Source organism: Lepisosteus platostomus, chromosome 2 (genome assembly GCF_059453375.1).
Source record: "Lepisosteus platostomus isolate fLepPlt1 chromosome 2, fLepPlt1.hap1, whole genome shotgun sequence".
Taxonomy (NCBI): domain Eukaryota; kingdom Metazoa; phylum Chordata; class Actinopteri; order Semionotiformes; family Lepisosteidae; genus Lepisosteus; species Lepisosteus platostomus.
The window spans coordinates 31,560,696-31,585,810 of record NC_142612.1 but is presented as its reverse complement, the minus strand read 5'-3'; the positions used below and the strand labels follow the sequence as shown (position 1 = coordinate 31,585,810).

At 41.3% G+C, this 25,115-nt stretch overlaps 2 protein-coding genes across 22 annotated transcripts in view; one reads left to right on the top strand and one right to left on the bottom strand.

The window, feature by feature from the left end:
* The window catches only part of caska (calcium/calmodulin-dependent serine protein kinase a), a 259,244-nt gene that overhangs the window by 174,442 nt on the left and 59,687 nt on the right, over positions 1 to 25,115 (top strand). For 17 of the 21 annotated variants that reach the window (XM_088605405.1, XM_088605395.1, XM_088605230.1 and 14 more), the window contains exons 6-11: positions 6,998 to 7,100; positions 14,333 to 14,508; positions 17,052 to 17,174; positions 18,318 to 18,401; positions 22,264 to 22,363; positions 24,310 to 24,327. In XM_088605405.1, the coding sequence (XP_088461531.1) occupies positions 6,998 to 7,100; positions 14,333 to 14,508; positions 17,052 to 17,174; positions 18,318 to 18,401; positions 22,264 to 22,363; positions 24,310 to 24,327 (604 nt within the window). The remainder of the gene's footprint in view (positions 1 to 6,997; positions 7,101 to 14,332; positions 14,509 to 17,051; positions 17,175 to 18,317; positions 18,402 to 22,263; positions 22,364 to 24,309; positions 24,328 to 25,115) is intronic. The other 4 variants (XM_088605388.1, XM_088605240.1, XM_088605379.1 and 1 more) reach the window with 1 other exon arrangement.
* gpr34b (G protein-coupled receptor 34b) lies at positions 904 to 5,966 on the bottom strand. Its single transcript, XM_088605443.1, has 2 exons — positions 5,719 to 5,966; positions 904 to 4,040 (listed from the first exon to the last, which is right to left on the bottom strand). Exon 2 carries the CDS (start codon positions 3,984 to 3,986, stop codon positions 2,805 to 2,807), a length of 1,182 nt encoding a protein of 393 aa, XP_088461569.1. The 5' UTR covers positions 3,987 to 4,040; positions 5,719 to 5,966; the 3' UTR covers positions 904 to 2,804.

Below are 25,115 nucleotides of genomic sequence, written 5' to 3'. Positions count from 1 at the left end.
CCAGGGTTGATGAGTATGTGAGGTCTTAAAACCTGTTGGAGTGTGTCGAGCACTGCCCCCTTTTATAAGATCACTTTATTAGCCATATACAGTTTCTTGCATTAGGAATTCATCTTTTCACATATCCCAGCTTGCTCTCTATGAGACACAGACACACAGAGAGAAGCTTTGGGTCAGAGCACAGGGTCAGCCATTGTACAGCACCCCTGGAGCAGTTGGGTTTAAGGGCCTTGCTCAGGGGCCCAACAGAGTAGGATTCCTCTGCCAGCCGCGGGATTTGAACCGGCAACCTTCCAGCCACAGGCACAGATCCTTAGCCACAGAGCCACCACACCGCCCCTTTTTATTAATACATTTTTATTATTTTTTATATTTTGCTTATGTTGTTGGAATTAGGCCTTAATGGTTTGAAAGTTGCAAGCAAAGCCCTTACACAAAGTGATTTTGTTCAACTTTAAATAATCTTGCTGCAGGCAGAGAGTAGCCCATGTTAGAAAGAGCAGGCTTTTATTACTGGGGACCAGTCGGTAGCAGAGTGAAATTGAGTTGGTTCTGCTTTCTGTTCATGCCAGTTGCCTTATACAAGGCACATGCTGTGCTGAATGCCCTACAAGTTCTTGCATGTGAGTAGTTCTCCAATCCTTTTTCATAACCTTTATGAGGGTTCATTTCACTGTCATTCCAGTCTAAGTTGTGCGTATACTGGTGTATGTGTATGCAGCCGTGTTTGCTTGAGTGACACTTCCCTCTTTTTAATGTAGCTACCATTCTTCGTGCAAGAGCCTCAGGAAGGTTGCAAATGAAACCTTGCTTTTTTGCAAGTTTGGTTGTCTTGACACCTGTGAACGTTCACCATCTGAGAAGTTTAATGTTTACCTTTGCAAATCTTTGGTGATCCCTATCTTTAGAACACAATTATGATCATTTATTTTCATAAATACATTATTTATTCTGCGATGGACTGGCGCCCCGTCCAGGGTGTACCCGGCCTTGCGCTCAATGCTTGCCGGGTAGGCTCCGACTTCCCATGACACTGTATGGTATAAAGCGGTTTGGTAAATGACATGACATAAGATATTAATTAAATATATCATTTATAGTATATAATCATATAATATATATATAATTTAAATATATGATATTACAGATCCTCACTAACTTTTACAGATGCACTATAGAAAGCACATGTACAGATTGCATCACAGTGTGGTACAGCAACTGCAGTATTGCTGACCGCAAAGCCCTACAGCAGGTGGTGAAAACTGCCCAGTCCATCACTGGGGTTGCTCTCCCATCCATCCAGGACATTTATGACAGACGGTGCTTGATAAAAACTCTAAGCATCATCAAAGCTACAGACACACACCCCAGCTACAGACTGTTTGACCCTCTACTATTTGGAAAATGGTACCAGAGCATCCGGGCCCGGACCACCAGACTCAGAGACGGTTTTTACCCCTGCACTGTCAAACTAAACTCCCACCCATGATCTGAACCCTTACAGTGCCTTCTCTCTTTATCAGAACTCAAACACACATTGAAACCTACCTCTACCTCACATGTCAAGAAGTTCACTCCCCATAATTTTCAATCCTTTATTTCATTCTATTGATGTATGATTTTGCACGACTGATGTTGTTTTGCACATTGCTTGTTGTCCCTGTCTCTTTTCTTATACAGTTGTATTGTTGTTTTTTTTTGTACTACTTACTGTCTGAGAGCTAGCTAAGTAGCATTTCATTATACCATATACCTGTGTATAAGTATAATACAAGTTACAAGTTTAAGTTTGTCATGTGATATTATTTAATTGTGGGAAACGGCTTCATTTTTCCATCTTGCATGTACAGTATAATATGTTTTCCAGCAGAGGGCACTGTGCTCTTTGAAGATGACTTGAATGGGAATTTATTTTCAGGGTAGGAAATTGTGGTCAGGACCCTCAGACTTGGTGTTTTGTGCTTTCATTTAATTTTAAATTGGACTGAGCCAATGCATCCTCTTAATTATTCTGTAGCTCGGTTGCTATCAGTGGACAGACTCCAACAGGTTGTTTTTGTTTAACGCCCAAAATACAGAGCAGAAATGGCCTGCCTGCACTCTCTGTGACAAAATCCAATGGATAGCCCTCCAATCATCAATTTCTAAACAGGAAATTTGTGCTGAATTAAGTTGAGGCATCATTTGAAAATTTGAGTGGAAATGTTAACACCGTGAAGATCACAAGGATCAAAATGTGCCATATCTGAATTTATTTAAATCAATGTATTACTTGTAGTACAGGTGTACATATATTGCAACATCGAGAGTTAGTGTCCTGTATTCAGAGCTGGAAACAATACACTGATTGCCAGGTGGATGCTGCACATTGGTGGTGGTGGAGGGGAGTCCCCATTACCTGTAAAGCACGTTGAGTGGAATGTCCAGAAAAGTGCTATATAAGTGTAAGCAATTATTATTATTATTATTATTATTGCTTGCAGAAAAATATATTCTCTCATCAGTTCCCAATACTTGTGCCTGATAAATTCTCAGGTTTGCAGTGGTATAGCTGGAAACAAATGAGATTGGATGCACAGATTGTTAAAGTCATAAAATAGAAGATCCCGTGAAACATCCATGGTAAGTTATTTCTGCTGGCATGTATGAATAGGGAGAATATCCCTTTCTCTGATATTCTGCCCAATGCATAAGCAGGGTTTAGTTTTTTTATATATAGCTGGTGTAAGAAGGTTAGTCAGTTTCTGCATTTGGGCTTCAAGAACTGAAGTGAAGTCTCCATTGAAACCTTATCTCCCAATGTATCAGCACCTTTGGGACCAATATTTGTTGCCTGGCAAATGGAGGCTTTTCTGTGTTGGCTGGTGGACTTGTCCTTGGTTTGTAGTGGAGCGCCCGCATCTACACTGGTTTACGAGACTGAAGCTTATTCTTGTGTTGGTGGACACCTGGGATACGATGGCTGGTCGACAGTCTGATGTGGAGCTGTTGGTGGTGCTGATGTTGGCGTGAGATGAGAGGCATAGCAGGTCCGTGGTGGTCCTGCGAACCGTGCCCGACAACAGGAAGTACATGACTGGGTCCAGGCAGCTGTTGAAGGCCGAGAAGAGCAAGGCGATCTCGTTGGTTTTGTCAATGATGTTCTTCCAGTAGCAGTTCGGATCACTGATCTGGGACCAGATGTAGACACAGCGGAAGATGTGATATGGGACGAAGCAGACTGTGAAAATAAAGAGGACGAAGAAGGATTTCTTGGCTGTCCTGCTGTACTTCTGGGCATTGGGCAGATCCGGCTTATCCTTGGAAACCTGATACAGCTTCTTGGCAATCTTCCCATAAGAGAGAACTAGGGAAGCAAACACTATCCAGAAGACCACGATCAAGAACACGTTGAAGTAAGCCTTCCCCTTCGCGTACTTTCGGTGCTTGTAATGGAAACACTTGCCTGGGGTCTCGTTACCCTCTGAAAGGACGATCATGGGAATGATGGCAGCAGTCGAGAGCACCCAGATCAGACAACAGAGTCTGGTGCTCCACCTGGTTCTCTGGAGCTTGTAACTTTTGCTGGAGCGCTGGATTTTGATATAGCGGTCCACGCTGATGAAGCCCAGCAAGGTGATGCTAATGTACATGTTCATGTAGAAGACATTGCCCACCACTTTGCAGAATACCGTGCCCAGCATCCACTGGTTGTTGGCGCTGTGGTAGACGATGCGGAAGGGCAAGCAGATGATGAGGATGAGGTCGGCAATGGCCGTGTTGATGAGGAACACCCGGACAGAGTTCTTCTTGGGGTGGATGAAGAGGAAGACATAAAGGGCAAGAGAATTCCCCACCATTCCAAAGACAAACATCAAAGAGTAGACTACCGCCAGGGGAATTCTCAGAGCTCTGTCGTCTAAGATGCAGCCGGAGTCGTTTTTGCTTGTGTTGGTAATAGTGCTGTAGGGCTGGGATTCATTGCGAGCAATTAAAAGGCTTGTCATCTTGTGCGAGTGAGGCCGCTTGATGTTGTTAGCAGAAACAGGAAATCTTCAGTCCTGCAACAGAAAGAGTTTATTTAAGGTCAGACAATGGTTGTTTTATTAATGGTCACAGTTCATGACTAGACTAACTTAAGAGTGCACTATTTTCTGGGAGTTCATCCACAGAAAAGCTTACAGAGCATAGGTCCTGTTGGGGAAAAAAGAACACGTTGCACTTTCAAGGATGTTCAAAGCTTTGACTTAAAGGATAATTAACACTACAAATTAAGTACAGTACATTAAAACATGAGTTAAGTGCATTAATGAACACTTTACTTGTCAGTTTTTCATATGTTGCCTCAGCTTTAGGCCTTTCTGTCTCTATGTACAGTATGCTGAATTCTAGGTTTTGTTGAGTATCCCCATCCTTGCCAAGCTGGGCTGCATTAGCGTACCTCCGATTATATCGTTTACATGCACTTTAATCTTTTTGTCATGTTTCCCTCCTAGAACCTATATTTCAACATTAATTGGCTTTACTGCAGCCACCTCTTCCCCTTTTGTCTTTATTTTCTTCACAGAAATTTCTTCACAGCACTTCAAGTGTCATAAGTGTCTGTTTTAAGCCGCACTGAGAGGAGCCATTCAGTGCTTGCGTGCTTACATACACAAGTTGTTATTCAGAACAGCTACAGTATATTAAAGTGTCTAATGGGCTATTGTTCCAAAGGGGTATGTTTTATTAGTTGTGGCGTAGTAAGCTAAGAACCGACAAAATGGAAGTTGTGTTAAAGTTCAGTGTGCAGTGCCCTGGTCAGCATCTTGACATAAGATTTTCTAAAAATCAGGAAAGTGTCTATATTCTTGGTATGCAAAGTAAACCAGTTTTTTTAGAACTATCTTTTTACCCATCGGATAGCATCCCCTCCTTGACTTTCAGTACTGTTCAAAATCTTGGCAGATTGTGGTCTGTGGGCCGATAAAAAACACTCTGAAATAAAGAAGACGTTGGGTGATGGCTCTGTTGTTTAGTGAATTGGAGAACCCGTACTGATTGAAAGTTACCCTCAGCCTACAAGTCAACTTTGTACATAACACTAAACTACTTTTCTGCAAAAGCAACTCCTGTGGTCTTCATGAGTGTTATGGTCAAGTAATGATGCATGCAAAAACCAACTTTTGACTCCGTCTTTACTGTGCAGTGTTAGGTGCGTTTGCTTTCATTTAAAAATGTAGTCTACAGTATATTCTCTTACTGACCAGTTAACACAATAATGCACAATAATTCTTTTCTCAACAGGAATGGCTTTAAACTATGCAGTTTCTGAGCATTAAGGATTAATGCCAGTGTCTTTAATACAGCCATTTTTATAATACCACTTGAATCAAATGATTCTGTTTCAGTTTTAGCTGCCTGACCCAATGTTTGATCCTGGGTCCGTTATTCTCCATTTCAGAATGTGGGCTTTTGCTTTTCCATTAGGCCAGCTATCCCAATACCGTCTGGAGTGAGTTTTCACATCAGTGCTTTCACCTCAGGATGGATTAATTCTTCGTGTGTTGGAAGATATTTTGAGATGTTGATATGATTCACACTTTGTCTTATTGAACACTGCTTCTGCCCCGTCAGTAACTGCCTTACGCAAGTTGAGCTCGAACAGAAATCCTGCTTCTAGAAATGTTAGTATTGCAAAAAAAAACAACCCCAATTCTCAGCTTTTGCAGAATCAGGTACAAAGTAAAAAATACTCACCTATGGATTTCTGCCCATTTGCCTGCCAGCTTGAAGTTGAGATCAATAGAAATTCAAAATATAAGTTGCTCAGTAGTTTTCTCTGCAGAGACTCAGTGCCTCTTCTTTCATAATTAACAAGCTTGTCAAGTAAGGATGTTTTCTTTCAGCAGACCAAAATAATGCTGATGCCCAGTTTTTCTTACTGCCTCATTTAGCACTCCTCTTCTTAAGCTGTTTGTCATCAGTTTGTGATAGCTAAGCCTTTGCTTGAAAGAGGGAGGAAATATGACCACAGCAATTCACAGAACTAAAGAATGGGCGTGTTCTATATGCCTTTAACCTGGACAACTAATAACCGCGTTTCATGCAGCAATTAAAACAGGAAATTTTTGCTTCTACTGAAAATGTTAGGAGACTTGGAAAAGCAGAATGGGAGAGACAAATTAAGCTGTGCACAGTACAATGGGGGGGGGGGGCTTAAATTAGGCATGTGTTTTAGCAAAGATTACATTATCTATACTGAAAACACAGCTTGGGGTTAGACTAAATGTTGATTCTTGTTATGCTTTATTTGTGAATTGTATGCTAACCTGTGGTATTTTATTTGCCCTTGCATTTTTATGGGGAGGGTTTCATTCACAGGCTGTTTTTTAAACTTCAGACTTGTGGGCTGTTTCAACCTTGGTTTTGGGGTGCATTTCCCGTCACGTCAGTTTGACTTGCTCACTCCCTGAAGGGTGTCTGAGGAGAACTGAAAATTGTAAAACAGATGAAGTTCTGCACCAGCAGCCAAGTGGATAGAGGCTGTAAGCCACAGGAGATGCGACGTGCCACATTATAGAGCAGATTTTGTCTGAAGGGCCCATGTGCTCTTCCACACAGGTTAAAGATCACTTCCCAGTGCCATCTTGTGTGCCACACTTTCTGATGATGGATTGTCAACGCTGAGCAGACAGCGGTAGATAATGTCATCCCTCTTAGGAGCCACTCTCATCTTAGTCACATTGAGAAGTGGGGGGCAATCAACTTTTCTCTCTGAACTAATGAACGGTGCTTTGCACAACATTTGAGAAAGTCATGCTGGAACCCCCTGCCCCCTGAATGCAACAGGGGCATAGAGTGCTAACGCAATTGCGATGGATCTCGTACGACTGAAACATGGTTTTAAGAAATGGCTTCTGAAAGGATCGCTGGTTTAAGGGTCTGTTTGGACATCCAGCCTTGCTCACAAGGAGTCTGCCCCCAGGGTGGCAGGGTTACACATTGCTGAAGTAACGCCATTCTCCCTCTCTTTCAGCCCCACTGCGTGCTCCTGGCGTCAAAGGAGAACTCGGCACCAGTCAAGCTGGGTGGCTTTGGAGTGGCCATTCAACTCGGAGAGTCCGGCCTGGTGGCGGGAGGTAGAGTTGTTTAATTTTCAATTCTAATTTCCGTACACGCTAATTTGTTTGCATGGCAGCTGCGTGGCTAGCCGCCTTTCAAAGCTGCACAACAGATGAACTGTGACTTAGGTCAAGGCAAGCCTCACAGCAACAGATGCACTTTCCTTTTCCAGTGGGTGCCACGGTAACAAATGTTTCGTTGGAGGGAATCGTTCCTTCGTCTTGAAAATCAGTTTCCCTGCTGCAGTGGGCAGCCCTGCTTCAGGAAGGTTCACGAAGACTTCTTGTTTTCTTTTCTGTCAAGGTTAATGTAGTAAATGTAATTGCCCCCGTCTTGTCCTTCACAATTGTGTCCACATGTTTTACAGAGACTTGTGAAACGTTCTAAGCAATGACCTTTCAAGACCAAGAATTCCCATCCACTTTGGGAATTCTTTTCAGTCTGTTTGTAACACATAACATAACACATAAGATATATTCACAGAAAAGTCTTAATTTACTGATAAGTAAGACCCATAGTGTCCCTACTGTCTTTAAATCAGTCTTTTTACTGTGCATGTTACTTATGGCTTAATCGGTTGACTTAGATTAACTGATTAGGTTAAATTGATTTTAAAAATATGAACATTTCAAAATGTAGGTTCCCTTTTTATTTTCGGTTTCTGGCTGAAATTGTCACTTGTGGTTCCACAGGAAAGAAAGCAGAGCTTTGTTCCTTTAGGAAGATGAAAAAAGCTGTTCTCAATTTCTCATCCAAAATAAAAAGACAGCTAAGTAGTTGCCCAGGGGTTAAAAAAAAACAGTTCCCTTTTCTTTTCCACAATCTGGGAAGTGAAAGCAAAAAAAAAAGTTTATTATATGCTGTCATCAGACACAAGGTTATTCTTGTCAAAATTGGAATCCTTCAAGCAGCAAAGCTACTTTTTTTTACAATTAGGAGCAAATTGAACTGGAACTTGTTCTATGAACGCTGGTCATCTGTCCTGCAGAGTGGTGAGACAATATGCTATATGCTGCAATAAAGACTCCTTGAAAAGGGAGTAAGTGAGGGAAAACACATCACATCAACTGGCATAAAACTAGAGTTATGGTGCTGGGTTTTGTTTCTAATCCACTGTGACCAGATTCCCTAAGAGGTAGAGGACAGTGGACTGAGCACCACCGAGGTTAGGAGGACATGAGTTGAACAGCACAGCACCTGCCACAGCTTTCAGGTATCCTGTAGGCTCTAGGTGAGGTCACTGAGAGACGCCTCTCCTCCAGAAGGTCCTGTATCAACTGGGTCTGCAGGATGGATTCTTCCCAGGTCAATACAGGGATCATTAGACATACAGACACAAAAAGCGATTTTCAAACTGATATATAGCTCTGTGGAAACAAACATTTGCCCCATTCAGATGTTCTGACATTTTCTGACTTCTTGCATAATTTTACCACAGAATGCTTTGTGGTGCTTGTTTCACTTATTTCACAAAGTTATCCAAAAGCCAGTGGGTCCATGTTGAAGCTCTGATAACTTTCAGTAGCATAAACATGCAAGAAGCCAGAAAATCTGAAGGGTGTCAAATTCTTTCATAGAAAGAAAAATTCCTACCTTTTGTATGTTTCTTTTAATGTTAGCCACTTGACGCATAATATTGCATCGCCGTTGTTCCTATTATTTCACACATAGTTTGGATTCTAGTGGAATGGCGGTGTTAATAAAAGTGTCTTCGGGGGAGGATAGTAACCATTATCTCAAATCTTCCATGATGCTACTGGGTAATTCTTCTTCAGTCATCTATATCTCACACCAGATATAATTCAGGGGTCCAACAGGCTTAGAATGCTCTTGAGGTCAGACAGATAAATTCATGACCGTCAGCTGCAGTCAGATTCGGCCCAGTGGAGTTTCCTCTGATAAACAAATAATTTAATTCCTTCTCTTCAGTTTCAGCAACATGTCTGTCTTTTGGTGTGTTTGGGGGCTTTGAAGTGTCTTTTAATGTGACTTGAAATTCTTTTACAAACAGATATTCTTTACACTGGGTTTACAAGAAATAAAAGTTGAAAATATCTTTTGTTTACTGTTTTAAATTTAACTTTATATTTGGCTTAAATAGTAAGAAAATGTTATTCATGATGTGTTTGGTCAGGAAAGCGAATAGACCACTATCTATCATTTCCATTAGATGACCCTTATCCAGCTGTGTTGATTGATCGTGTAGATGCACAGCAACAATTGCAAAACATGATGGTGTTTGTTAAAAAGCCAGGAAAACCACAAACTGTTGTGTTTGTTTTCCAGAGTCTAAAAGATGTGCATCATTTGGTCAGTTTTATCAGCAAACTCTAGGTTCTAGATGCATGTTTTTACCAATTTAGAGATATATAAAAGATGTGCTATTTTTCTGTCCATGCCTTTTTAAAAACATACTTTTTTTGAAAACCGCAAACAACAAAACACTTCTTTCTCTGTTGCCCAAGAGTAACTTGTAAAACCATCGTATCATCCTGACTTGATAATCCCACCCTGAACTGAAAATAACTTTGTTCCTTGGCATTGGCAGATGTTACGACCCCAAGCGTCTGGGGGTAAAGGGGTGTAACATATAGAATCATTTTTGGAAGCAGGTGGGTTCTGGTGAGGGACTTGGGAAGCATGATAACAAGGGTTGGTGCAAAAAGTGATACTTTTAAGGTGAATAATTGACTGGTATGAAATATGACACAATAACACACAGGGAGAGGGAACTAGAGTGGTGCCAAAGAAAACAAAACAACAAACAAAATGGAGCTGGCTAAGAAAGTGAGGGGAAGCTAACCTAACTACAAAAGAAAACCCGAAACAGATGGTCTTCAGCATCTTCAAACACCCTAGCTAACCTCCACTGACTATCCAAAACCATACAAGACAAAAGGCACTCACCCATACTAAACTAGTGTTACTAATACAAAAATCAACTACGTGTGTGCAAAATGTACCCAACAACCTAAACTAACTATACACAAAAGTTCACACAAATACATAAGTGAACTACGAATACAAACAAGAGTAGACAAGTAACAGGGTACAAAAGCACACAGAGGTTGATGCAATAAGTTGGGGCAAGGTAATGGCGAATCGAGGATAAACAAACAAACAGAAGTACAAAGAGACGAACAGAAACCAACAAAACAACAAAGCCGAAGCTATACGAAAAGACACACACACAAAGCAAAAAAACAAACCAACAAAGCCGACACAAAACCAAAAGCGAGCCAAAGCAAAACCAAAAGCGAAGCGAAAACCAAAGCCGAGCGGGACCGAAGTCAAACGAAAGGGCTCTTCCCTCTGAAAACCTCCATGTTATATAGTGAATAAGATGAGTTGTGATTGGTCGAGAAGCTAATTGAAGATGATGTCATATGGAAACAAAAGTGTAATGGTGGGCCAATGGGGAAGGGAGAAAATCAAAGTCAGAAGTGTGGAACATAACAACAAAAACACATAGACCACACACTGGGACGTAACACCTACACCCGTAAAAACAAACATCTAATGTTTGGACAAAGTGAGAAAAGAAAAACAAACGATAGGCTATACTCTACCCCCTGCCAGGTCATTTCCTAAAATAAGACTAATGCCTTTAACAGGTAATGAAGGTCGTACACCAACTCTTAACAAATCCTGTAACTAGGGCACAATCCAAATTAATCTTGTGTAGAGGCACATTCAAGAGTCATACAATCAGCAATAATATGCCCTTTTTTATGACAATAAAAAGACTTGTGTGTTTCTGACGAACGTGATGCTTTAATTGTAGTCGGATGTTCTCCAACTGGTATTCTAGTTTTAAGTAGAGACTTTTCCAGGCATGCAGACGTAAAAATGTTTTTGTGTGTGAGCACCAGCTCATCTGCCAAAATAGCTGCTTGCGACAAAGTAGTTACTTTTTGTTCATTCAAATAGACAACAACACGTTCAGGCAAACAGTTCTTGAATTCTTCTAATAACATTAACTCGCGCAATGAGTTAAAGTCGCTCACTTTACTGGCTACACACCATTTATCAAAGAGAATTCCCTTTTCTCTGGCAAATTCAACAAAAGTTTGGCCTGACACTTCGATGATTTCGAAATCTTTGCCTATAAGCTTCAGGAACCAGTTCATATGCACGTAGAATTGCAGCCTTCACAGTACCATAGTGCAAACTTTCCTCTAAAGAAAGTGTCGAGCAAACTTCCTGAGCTTTGCCCACTAGTCTGCACTGCAAAAGCAGTGACCAGACCTCCTTAGGCCAGCGAAGCGATGTGGCAATGCGCTCGAGTGCACCAAATAAGAATCAACTTCCCTAAATAGCGGAACTAAAGCAATGTGCTCACTTAGAACGAAGGTGGTAGAGAGTTGATCTTGCAATGGAGACACGCTAGAGGCCTCGGAGTGGGTCGGCTGTGCAGCAGGAGCATTCCTTCTTGCTTCTAGTTCAAGCTGTCGGAGCTTAACCTCTTTCTCCGCCTCGATCTCCCTTTTATGAATTGCAAGGCGCGATTTAAATTCTGCCTTGCGTACCTGGGCTTTTTCCTGCGCCTCCGTATGCACGCGTATGCACTTTCTGACCCAGTGGAGACCGGAGAGAACGGTTCAAAAGAGGTAATGTGGCCTTGACCTCAGCCTCCGTAAGTCTTCAGCCACCCCCTGCACCTCGTCCTGTTCTTCCAAAGCCATAGCAGGTTTAGCACCAGCCCCAGGTGAACCGGCATCCTTGATTGCTAGTGCAACGACCTCTAACTCCACCATCCTATTCATCACAGCTCTTTGATGTCCCTTTTAAGAGCTTGTTTCGATACCTGATAACTTTTTCAAAAGTGAACATTGGATGTACACTGATCCAGAGTACAGCACAGGGCTAGGCCGTTTTTTAAGGAGTTAAGGAAATGCTCTGCCTACCAGTGGATGGAACAAGGCCTTTTTAGACTTGAACAGAGAAGACTACAAGAAGACCTGATTCAAATATTAGGAGTCCTCAAAGGCAGGGACAAACTCAATCCAGCACACCTCCTCAGAATAAACCATGTAAAACAAACCCAGGAACACCAGTGGAAGTGCATTTAAAACTCAGAACAGGAGGCAGTTGTTCAAGAAACAACTATATGAGATCTTTTGATTAACTGCTAGGTTGAGATCCTTGAATGAATGAGATAGTAGCTACCAGATGTGCTGCTATACTTGTATGATCTCAATGGCCTCCCCTTGTTTTTGTAACCTTTCTTGGCTTCTGAGGAGAGTTTAAAAAGTCCAATGGGAAGAAGATGGATAGATTATTAATCCTATGAGGGAAATTGCAGTGCAACAGCAGCCTGGCACAGTCAACACAGCACTCTGTAACGTAATGATACAGTAATACACAATACAATACTATAAGTACAGTCAGTGAGAAGTGTAGTAAAAAGTTTTTTTTTAAATAAGAATGCTGGATCTGGTAACAGTGACTTTGGCTGCGTGCTGATGGAAGTCCTGTATGGAAAGGGGAAGAGTTTCATCTTAGTGTTATGCTGCCTGTGGAAAGTGCCTAAAATGTCAAAACCCTGGAATATTCACATGACCAGATTTAAATGGGGAACGTAGTCTGTCCTCCTGAATTTTGTAACTGCTTTGCTGAATAAATATCCTGTGATATGCAGTGGTGTCAACAAATGTCCAAATTTATTTTTTCATTGATCTTGCAAACTTGAGCAATCCTGGGCAGAATTCTGGTTTACATAAAGTCTCATAGGTCAGTAGTTGCTTTCGGTGAAATTTCGTTTTCAGGTAAGTTGCTTTTAGTACAGAACGCAGTGGTCACGGTTATCTGATCAGGGAACAGAAAAGTAGCCAGTATCTCCGTGAGGAAGAGCAAATGGTAATTGGTGGCACGATCCTCAGCCAGTGGATAATGTTCTTCCCAAGTATGCCAGGTCCTGTCGGTGGTTTTGTGAATGGTGACCGACAGCAAGGGTTTCAGTTGTAGACAGAAAAAAAAACAGCCTTGTGGAGCCTGCATCATTGGAGCAGCCGTTGTAGATTCAGTTTGTCGTCCTGGTTTACGGAAGAATCCCAGTGCGTTCTGCTCATCAGAGTTGCATCTTTCCAGCAATTCTGAAGAAAATGACTACAGGAGCTGAGCTCACCAAGTCATTTTCCTTGCAAGGCAACAAGGCGTTGTTCTGTTTCTGAACATTTTCATTCTGCTGCATAAAGGCCTTGCTTCCACAGCAGGCTCAGAAGACTGCGTGGTAGCTGAAGAGCTAACATGCTCAGACTTAAAGCAGAAAGCACTTTGCACAAACTCGGAGGACAGTCGGGAACCACAATAATAATGTTAAGCTCCTGGGAAATTGGCTCAAATTGATGGGGCCAGTATTGTTCTTCGCTTTTTTTTTTTCTTTTAATGGGATGCACTTGTATCTGCAACATAGTCTGTTTATTGAATAAGTGCAGGGGTGACGTGAATTAAAGATCATAAAGGTTACAAACAAGAGGAAGCTATCTAGGCTGTTTGGGCTTTACTATAGGAGAGGGTTCACTTTATCCACCGCTGAAGTGCAGAATCCAGCTGGGAGAATCCTGGCAGCCATTGTGCATCAATTGCCCCATTATACAGCAGGAGCTATTATATCGGGAGATAGGGAATATTTTTTTTAACTAGTTGAAATAAGGAAGCCCAAGTGCAGAGCTGTATTCAGCCAGCACACTGGCATTCTAGTCCAGAGGAAAGAGACAGCTACAGGTCTACGAACTCCACTTAAAGCTGCAGCGTGATTTTTTCTTAGCTGTCCCTTCTTAGTCCAATATTTTCACCTCAAAACTGGAGTATTTTTTAACATTTCTGTCCTCACCTGTACTTCCTCCTGTGTTGCACCCAGCGGATGGTTTGGTGTGCCTCGACAAGATTTATTTTGTAGTGGAGTGAGGATGTGACCTTTTTCAAAGAGGGTAGGACATTGGATTCTTTCCAAACCTGGCAGTGTTCTTGAAATTGACATCTGACGAGTTGCATCCAAAACCGAGTTTAATCCAAACAGTTGTCTCGTCTCATTTTACGGATTGTAAGACAGCAGGCGTGTGTCCAGCAGCAATGTGTACATATATATTGAGCAAATGAGATTGCAAGCAAGACACCTGCTGTTTCTGAGCGCAGTTGCCATCGCTGAATATTGCATTATGGGATATTGTGCCTTGCATTATTTGGCACCGCTTCATTCGTTTTATTTTTTCCTTACTGCTCATGTGCTGCGGTGGTTGTTTTCCAGGCCGAGTGGGGACCCCCCATTTCATGGCCCCCGAGGTGGTGAAACGGGAGCCCTACGGGAAGCCCGTGGACGTCTGGGGCTGTGGCGTTATCCTGTTCATTCTCCTCAGCGGCTGCCTGCCGTTTTATGGGACCAAGGAGAGGCTGTTTGAAGCAATCATCAAGGGGAAATACAAGGTAGCAGTCTGCTTGCACAGCTCACGTCTTGGCCCCTTCTCTTCAGCGAGATTAAACTTTTTTTGTGTGTGTGTGCGCGCCGTGCCCGGCTTTTTGTTTAGGGAAGTGTTGTAATCTCACACTTTAATCTGGCACATCTCAGTACTAATGAACGATCGTCGTCCCAGCCGTATGTACTGCCTGAACTGCACTCTTGTCCTGTGACTTGCAAAACCAAATCGCCCAAGCTATTGCTTCGCCTAATGCGATTGGAGTGTTCCATGTGAGCATACAGTCATTTGTCATTGACAGGAGTAATCTTTTTTTCTTTGAATGATCAGAGTTGCATAAGATTATAGCCCCTTTATAAACCCTACACACATGGTAGAACTGCATGCACAAAAAATAAGAGCAAAATAAAAATTTCACGTAAGCATGCCTCTCTTGCCATAAAGTACCATAAAGGAAGGATGATGCTTATTTTGCTTGCAAATGTTGTGTTCTGTTGATAAAGGACTCATGATGGTATTATTTAGCCCCTTTTGTATGAAGTCTTACTTTATTTTCTTCCTGAGGAAAAGTCTAACAAAACTTCTTGCCTTATTGTTTTTTTTATCAAAGCTGAAAACAATTCATGCAATGATATAGCACTTTTAGTTTCTCACAGCAGCACAATTATAGGCCTCATGTTTAATCCATGCTGTAAGAATTGTTTGTAAGTACCAGTTAATAAAACTATTTTCGTATTCGGTCCCGTTTTTTCTCAGACTTCTGTTAACACTAATCGTGAACTTCCCAGTTTCAGGTAAACAAGCCTAGACACACAACTTTCATTTCTGTATTGTGTTTAACTAGCTTTGAAAACAAACGATTGAAAGCAGTTAGACATGTTTAGATGTAGGAATTGCCTAGTTCATTATGTCGAACCTGAACACTGTCCGTGCAAACAAGTCTAGCAGGTATCAGGTGTCTGGCAGCTGTAAAGTCACAATATAGTAACTTTGAAACTCATTATGCAATTGAATAAGCTTTGTTTTATAAAACAAATCACTCTTCACTAATAAAGGACGTTTATTACATTTACCAGCATAGGGAATTTTTCTCTTCCTGTTGTCCTTGTTGCTTGAGACTGAAGAAAAGGTGAGGGAAAATGTCTCGTGAATTGTAGATCGGCTGGTTCCGTGAATCTTGATAGGCAGCCGAAATAAAACCTTCACTCTCACCTCACTTTGCAGTTCCTTTCATGAATGGATTCTTCCCAATTCCTTACTTTTGCTCTTCAGCTTTCTCTTAATCCTTTCAGTTTAACAATGAATAGTAAAAATGTCATGTAAGTGCAATAGAGGCCTTCTTTCACAGTCATAGTGGCCCTGTCTGAAAAGCTGTAGTTCTGAAGACCCAGGCTGGCCAGGCCTTTGTCACCCTCTCAGTAGCATTTATGTCCTAAAGGTTAAATGGGTACAGTTCGGCAAATAAACAGTAAATATAGATTATTAGGAGCTCAACTGGAATGATGACCTGCGGCCTCTTGGAGACGGAGAAAACGTCTTTATTTTTGCCCCGGAATTGCTGAGCCATCCTGTATGGTTCTATCTGCTTCCAGCTGAAGGGAAATTAGGCCCGACTCTAAGGGCTCTGCTGAAAGACACTGGGTGACATGACTCTTGGTTCAGTTGATCAGACTCTCTCCAAGATCATTTTTAAGTTGGTGAAAGAAATTTGTGGGGGGAATGGGTGCACCTGTCATTTTACCTAGTGGTTATGTCATGTTTTTGGAATAATGCTGCTGTGGTTTTTAACATGTTCTTAGTGATCTCCATTTTTGGTGTTTATTCTACAGTGAAATTAGAAGTCAGTTATTTACAATGTCATTGGTATTATTGTTCATCATGTCCACACTGTCCTACTAAATAGTGGATGAATACTGTTGAAAACGTTTCATTCAGAAACTGGCAAAAATACACTTGCAAATGTATCCAGCAATATACGTTCCTTAAAGAGCTGAAGTTGGTTCAGGGGATTTAAATGGTATTGAAGTGCTGAGGCTGTGCACCCTGACTGAAAGAAAAAGAAAAGGTTTTAGAGGAGTCTTATTCAGAAACCTTAGTATTTCTGGTGCAGCCTAGTAGCAGCTTTAAAACTCTCTATAGCCTGAATTTCTGTTTTTGCCTAAAAAAGTAAGGGTTTATATTTGTTGGAATTGAAATATTTACAGGCAGTAGTACTTAGTCTTTTCTGATGTTGTTAGGCACACCCATAATTAAACTGTTATTTGTCAATGTTGCAGTATGGGATGCTTTCAATTATGAGTTTTCTATATCTTTCAAGAATCATGAAGGCTATACAGTAGTTCCAAAGAAAGATGATTCATCTACAGTGACTCGAGGTCAATGATTAATAATAAGTGATAAAACTCAAAATAGAAGTTCTCTTTCACAGGGGTCATCCCAAATTTTCGAATGCATCACTTCGTAGTGCCTAGCAGGACAGGTGCACTGCTGTCCCATCCTGTCTCCATGTGTCTGACCGGATGCTCACTCTGGATTTGTTTCGTTGTTTCGCAGATGAACCCCAGGCAGTGGAGCCACATCTCCGAAAGTGCCAAGGACCTGGTCCGCCGCATGCTGATGTTGGACCCCGCGGAGAGGATAACGGTGTATGAGGCCCTCAACCACCCCTGGCTCAAGGTGGGGCTCTGCAGATCAACAGGACAGGTCCCCAAACGAGCTTAAGCCTCTTTGCAGGCCTGTTCTCGACCCCTGCAGCACCGCAAGTGTTTCTGGGCTCCGAGCTGTCACATAATGCCACTCATTTATCTTCTGCGTGCAAAAAGGAATGCATTTAACAGGCGCAGTATTTCACTTACATGTCAAATGTGAATTTAAAAAAAGCATGCCACCGACAGATTTCACATTAAAGTTCTGGAATTCAGATTGCTGTTTCTACTTCAGTGTCTTAAATAAAGGTGTTAATCTATTCAGTGCTTAGAAGAAACGGACCCTCTTTCTTTTCGCATGTTATGCTATTAAGATCTGCTCCATCTCATTTAAGATAATTATACCAAAGCAATTTTTAAGCATGATTTCAAATGAGTAGTCATATCCTGTTAGAGGATCTCCGCTCGACTGTCTCCAGCTATACTAGAGAGACCAGATTGTGTGCACAAAACAGATTCTTCAGTGGCTTTGTATTATATTGGTTGCAGCTTGAAAATACCCATTTCAGATACATGTATTTCATGAGGTGTAAGTGCAGTAACAACAGTGGGAGATAGTAACTGTTAATCTCTGCTAAACCAGTAAAGGGCTGAGGCATTCGGTGGTAGAATTCACACCTGGCCCACTGGAGGCCTAGGTTCGAAACCTAACCAGTGCATTGCTGGTGCAATACTTTTCCAGACAGGCTAGATGGGCAGCGTGGTTTGGAACCATTCTTCCATAACGGACCTAATTGGCCTTCAGCAGTGAATCCTCTTGGAGTTTGAGTGATGAGCTTTTCGGACACTCGACATACAGATTGACAGGAGCAGTTGTAGCAGAATATCAGTTTTGGCATAAGTGAAAAGGCCCACAGCACCGTAAAACAACAGAAAACAAGTTTTATAACCACATACTGTAGTAAAACTTGTAAATCTTTAATTAACGCTGTCGGTTCAGAGAGGAGAGTAAATGCCAGAGCTGTCACAGTGCACAACATAAAAAGCCGCAGTAATGTCCTGTACCAAGCGCATAAGCTTGGTTTTCTCTTCCCACGTGCCATGTCTGTCTGCTTTCCGTGTCGTTTTCCTCTTAAGACAACCAGCGAAATGTGACTCGTTCCTCTTCCCCCAGGAGAGAGACCGTTACGCATACAAAATACACCTCCCGGAGACAGTGGAGCAGTTGCGGAAATTCAATGCCAGAAGGAAGTTAAAGGTACTGAACTTCATCGAGCTGTTTCTGCATGGTGCCCAACTGTTTTTTTTTTTTTAATTTAAAAAGTAGGAATAGGTCTGACTGGCTCAAGCAGGACTGCCAAGCCTCAGTTCCAGTTCAAGTCTGAGTCACCACACTTGCTGATTAGCTTGGGATTCCCCAGCCGATCATGCACAATTAACGCATGGCGTGCCACTCGGGGAAGGATGGGAATAGCCATCCAGGGCTCTCAGGGACCTGTGGTGACCCCTGCAGTCTGCCAGGTGCTTACAGCTATGCAGTGCTGTCAGTAGGGGACGCACTTCTCTTCCAATCAGAACTGGTCTTGTGGAAGGGGGCGGTACAGCCTGTGATGTGTTAAAAGACGATTGGCTCTAAGGCGGGTGGATTAGAAGAGCCTGCCTACACTTCCTCCTTCTCCCCTGTGTGAGGTCATGGGGATCACAGCTGTGAGAGCAGAGATATGAAAAACACCCAGTTTGCTTATAAATCAGGAGAGCAAAGCCAAAAAATGTGTTCTAAATGAAAAAATGTGTAATTGTAATTATTTTTCTATTGTTCTGTGTTTTGTTTTGTTATGGTGTATTTGTTATAGTAAACACTTCATTTCATTATTTTTTCGGTTGAGGATTTTCTAATAAGCCATTGCTGGTTACATCAGCAATCCATTATAAAATGCCCACTAGTTGAGTAGCAGTGTTGAAATACAGTTGTGGAAACATCTTAAATTTACAGTTCATTCAAAGTTAAGAATGAAGAGGAAGTGTGCTTTCCTTTGTTTTCTGGGCAACAGCGGAACAACTGAGGCTGTGTGTGGCCTCCATCTGACCTGAATCTTTGAACCAATGCCCCTTATATAATATAAGGCCGCTTGGAATAGCTTTACCCAGCCTGTTTTTACTTGGGGTGTCTTACTTATTAGGAGTGTAGCATTGTTGATCAAAAAAAGTATATGGTATAAAAACGAAAGAAAAGGTAATCAAGGTTCTCACAATTTGGGATTCTGACTCATTAGCTTTGTAACTTAGTATAGTATTGGGACTGTGCTATAGACCCAAAAAATGCACCAGCGCCTTTTTTTATACCTCGATCTAGATGTGGCTAATAAAGACAGCAGGATAATTCAGAACACGTGATCCTCTTTAGTTTCTGTTGGTGAAAATAGACAAGCTTTTGAAGAAGGATATTTCCTCTCTGAAATGTAGAATAGAGAAACCCAATGTTTCAGCCGTTTCTTCAGGTGTGAAGAAGCAATTGTGTTGACGGACGTGATCAAAATTTAATAGGTACAGAGCAATTTTTGAAATACTGTAAACAGTGGGGGAAAAAATGATTATCGATAAACATCCAAAAACATTTCTGATCTCGAATAACTGACCTGGAAATCTTTTGTCACTTGCAAATTCACTGTTTGTTCTGTTTGCGCTGGATGCTTCCTCACTGCCCACAGTGAGTGTACTGAAGAAAAATGGCTGCAAACATCTGCTACTTTGAGCAGTTAAGAAATCTCTATTTGCATTGGATGATTGTGGCTTGCTTATCAAGCTCTCCATCTTGTTATAACGCGATTATATCTGAATTGGGGTGTTCCTCAAGTTATGTGCATCTGCATGACTCTGAGATTATAGATGGATAACCAACTGTAGGCGCAAAACGGGCCCCTGTGGTGAATTACTGCCCCAGGCCTTCCGAAGTTTAAGACCGATACCTGCTGTGTGACCACGAACTTCAGTAAAGCTCTGGGAGGTGCCGTGATACTGTACCTCTGTTGGTGCAAAATGGGGAAAAAGTCATTACTGATTTTGAGTTTCAAGACAAAACACCGAGGCTTGGACACAGCTGATGGCTGCACATTTTCCTCTCTTGGGTCCAGTGGCAGTTTTTCTGAAGCAAGTCACGTATCTTGTCGTCATGGCAGCAGCTCATTTTCCAAAACTGCCTATGTTCCTGCCACACTTGAGGTTTGTTCATTCCCATCCTTATCAGGAATGTCCAGGCCCCACAACAAATTGATTCATCAGCGCCGTCCAAGTGAAGCTGCTTGTTAGGTGCCTGATCCTTAAGTTCATCTAAAGTAATAGCGTTTAATCTCTCAAATCTTCACTGTGTCATTGGTCATGTTTTACTCTACTAGCTTCAGCTTAATGAGAATTTGCACTACCCTGTGTATGTGGCTTTTTATAGACACCAACAGAGGTTATGTACAGAAATGCAATTTCAGACCAGCATTGTTGTAATACGGTGTATATACAAAAGCCACATGTGATGTATGAGAAAAGTCTTGCTGAAATAAATAAAGGATGTGGACGTACTGTTAAGATATGTACAGTATAGGACCAAAACCAAGCTGGTGGCTTGGCCTTTTGCTGCATGCAGAGCCTGATGCCAGTGTTTCTTCAGGGGATAGGTATTTGTCCCCATTCTTTCAGGGGTGCAGGGGACCAGTGTCTATGGGGCTCCTTCTGTAAAGTCCGGACTCTCAGGTACCTCTCTCAGCTCTGTTCAGCCCAATGATCAGTACATTATGGACAAAAGTGCTACGTATTGTTTGTCCTATTCATGTTCTTACTGTGGCTAGGTTCCTGTAGGCAAATGTTGTGCCTGTGCCATTTTATACAGTTTAAAGTGTAATCTTGTGACCCGGTTCTCCTCTGAAAAGATCATTCTTGGGTTACACCGATGGCTAATCACCTGAAGGCCCACACACCTGCTGGTTTTTGTTCCAGTTGAGCCTCTTGACTTAATTGACGCCTTAATTGAATTAACTAATTAGTTGATTGGAAGTTTTTTTTGTACTCAAAAGTTGGGGATTTTATTTACATGGAATATTCAATAGTGAGCAAGGAGTGGTCAGCAGTGGTCAATTTGATGTAAATTCTCTTGATCAAGCCTTTATTCAACAGCTGAGCTTTAGGCCTTCAACACATTTAAGCGATGGAAACAGTCAAACTATTATCATCCTGATCATGATGATACTATGATAGCGTGTTATCATCAAGTCAATTATGGGTTCAATTAAAACACAGAGCTGGGCTGGAATAGCAATCTTCAGGATTGTGGGCCATCAAGGCCAGGACTGGGAAGCCTTGTAGTCATTTTCCCTTTGTAATCAGTTTGTCTTGCAGCTGGGTTTCCGTATTGATTCCTTTTGGGTGCACTAGCATAGTCCAGTCGGCAGCAGGGACGCAGTTTGACTCATTCTTGGAACGCCTTGTGGTTTTTTTCTGGTTCTTATGTTTCCGTACTGTGCGCCGGCTCCAGCTGTGCGTTTAAACCCATGTTCCTCTTTTTTTCTGAAGGGCTAGTTCATCGGAATTGATCTTTCTGGGTTCTCAGTTTTCTGAGAGATGAGGTCCCTTACCCTGCAATGAGGTTTTAAGAAAGAATATTTTTTCCTTCCTGCCCAGAATAACTAACCTGTCTTTTATTTACATATCATGTTGTGTGGTTCTATACTGTCTTTTCCTTTGTTAAAGCTTTTCTTTTGACCATGTCAGTGAAGTATGTTGTACAAGGTCAAAGAAATTTCAAATTATATTTTGTATTTCAGTTACAAAGTTAATGATTCACTGAACTTTTGCCTATTAGATTTTTAGACAGAACTTTTTTAGAGTGATGTTTCCTTTATTTTGGCCGCTAGAACATGCAGTTTCAGACTGGAACCCTTGCCTTTGATCAAGTTCTATGAAACTGCTTTTGATTTCATGGTTCAGCTTGTCCCTGAAAAGCAGGTTGATTGCAACGAGTCTGCTGACTTTGAGAGATTATTTTGAAACAAGACATTTTTCAGATGCTTCAATCCATTAACAATAAAGGAGAAAGGGATTTTGCTCAGGAGCTTAACACATGTATTTTCCCCCAGGGCGCGGTGCTAGCGGCTGTTTCCAGCCACAAGTTTAACTCTTTCTATGGAGACCCACCCGAGGAGCTGCCGGACTTCTCCGAAGACCCCACTTCCTCAGGTATGTCTCACCCGTATGTCCTCCCACTCCTGTAAAAGACTGGCTAGACTTCACCTCCCTCACAGGTGTGTAATATAAAGCTCTGTGCCTTTGCTTTTTTTATTTAATCAAAATGGCAGGATCAGCTTTTCCCTGGCTGCAAATATGACCTTATCTTCTCTTTCAGAGCTCAGATATGCTAAGCTAGTGTTCAGATAGTTGCATTAGTTTTAATTTTTTACCATTCTAAACGGTTTTAGTGTTCTCTTAGTTTTTAGGTGTTATTTCAGGTGAAATTCTGCAGTTCTGCAAAATTTGAAAGGCATTCACACATTTTTATGATGCCTGGTGAAAATGTTGAGGTTCAAATAGTTTTTTTTTTGTGGAGATTTTTTTTCTCCTCCGGACTCTTGCTTTTTTTTTCACGTTTCAGAAGCAATGTGTTTTCCTTCCTTTGTAAAATTCTGAGATTTGCTGCCCATTCGCAGCATTAGTCATCAATTTATGCGACTATAGATTGTTGCAGGTGGGTGAAGAGTTCATGGTGTTTTTTACATCCAGTGGACCTTGATTTCCTTTTTTCCTTTTCTAAAACGGAGCTGAGCCAGCAGTGAAGCTGAAGAATCAAGGCAGTTTCACTAGCTTGTCAGTATTAGGTTGTGCATTTTGATGTGAAGCAGTCTAAGCCAAGCTTCTGGTCAAGACTTAGGAAGGTATTTGGATGTATTCCACGCCTGTCGCCAAAAAAAAAAAAGTGACACTGCTCTCATTTCTGGCCACAGTTCTATTTCAGTCACAAACACACAAGCTGATTTACTGCCAACGAGTGTATCCTAGTCCAAGCTGTGAAATAGTATTTAAAGATTTTCGTGACAGCAGGTCATGTTTTTAACACTTCAGACATATTGTTGACAGCCAGTAATAGGTAGGCTGTTTCAGTTTCAGGAACAGAGAAGTGCTTCTGTATTGTATTGTGGTTTTTGACATTTCAAAAGTCAGTGGCTCCTTGTGTTGTGTGAAAAGTAATCGGTTAGTAATCAGTATTTTATTTTCATACTCCTTTTTTTTTTACTGTTGTCAAATTCTCTCTCCAGTGTCTCTGGATTAATAAAACATCTAAAAATGTGACAACTCCATTGTTGCCCACATGGCCTTCATTCTTGTCCTTGGAGAGTTTAACCGTCTGGTTACAATGAATGGCTGAGTAGACCAATGAATTTAAATTATCTTGAAAATCAAGTCCTTTATTTATAATTACACATAGTCTGATCTGAAGTATCTCTATCTCTGACTTTTGAGTAAATGTGGTATGATCTGTGAACTTGGTAAACCCAAATATCACCAATTATCTCCTTCATGTGTGTACAAGAATAAAAAGGTATCACCTTTAATTTAAACATTTAGAAATAGAATGGTACCAATATAAAAGTTCATAATTGGTCAAACAATCAAGATCAGAAGATCTAGTAAAATAACATTTCCAATAAATTAACTGGGATGTTTCTACAGTTTTTCTTTGGAAAGGTTAAAATAAGCATTTCATACGTAAATAATCCCTGATTTACTTTAGTTAGCTTTGTATAATATGTAGTACTGATATGTTCGGTTTCATAGCCTTAATCACAATTGTGGTGTCTTCGTAATAGAAGAACTACACTTTTAGTATTGTAATGTATGGAGCCTTTTCAGTCCTGTGGAGTTTAATCTCTTTGCAATATTGTTTTCTTAAACAGACATCATTTTTAATTTTTGTAAATTGGATTATGGGTGTAATTGTTAAGATGTTTCCACTACTTAAGTAAGATTTTGTTCCTCCTGTTTAAATCCAGGTGTTCTGCTAAGTTTGTGTTTTGCAATAAAACGTTTTTCTTTGTGGACTGTACAATGTACAATGTCTAACAGCCTCTGATAACTCTGCGAACTCTTGTTAATATTTGTTGTTTATCCTAATGCTGCCCTCCTTCTAGGACTGCTAGCTGCAGAAAGTAGGTATCCCTTGTTGCTTCTGAGTTTGGATTTAACTGTGTGCATTGTCATTTATCAGACATGTCCTTCTCTTCCCACGTGTGCACTGGTCAAACCTTTAATACTGCCTTCATGCTCCACCTCATGGTAGAACGTAAGAAAGGTGACTAACAAAACAGTAATTGATTGTGTACTAGTGGATCTGATTGTTTCAAGGATCTTATCCAGCCTTTTTTTAAAAAAAAAAGACTCCAATGCTTCAACAACTTGGCTGGGAAGTTTGTTCCATACTCCTACAACTGTATGTGTATAGAAGAGCCTCCTGTTCTCTACAAATGCATTTCCATGTAGTTTCCTTTTGTGTTCTCTGTCAGATGTTCCACCATTGGTAAGCTCTTTTAAGGGCTGTGCACAAGACCAGGCCTTTGCAATAGTTTCCTTTAACAGTTTCAGTAAAATGTTTTTCTTTATTAGTCCTTGACCCAGAAGCTTCAGTCGGTCAGGTGGTCAGGGTGCCCTGAGGAAGAGGGCAGATCTGTTTCTAGGAAGACTGAAAATTCAGAGACCCTTAATAAAACGTCTGGACTTGTGACCCTTGTTGCCTGGAATTCTCGTTTCCAAATGGATTTGAAATGGAAGAAATCATTAGACCTATCTTGTTTATAAAGCAGACCATGGCTATTTTAAGAAACACGGCATCTTAAAAATGCAAAATATTCTGTCATCTGCCTCTTGAAGCTGAAAAGATCAACGCATCTGAGGTCAATTGAATGTGTTTGTGCAGCCTCTAAAGCCGAAAGGTTACCAG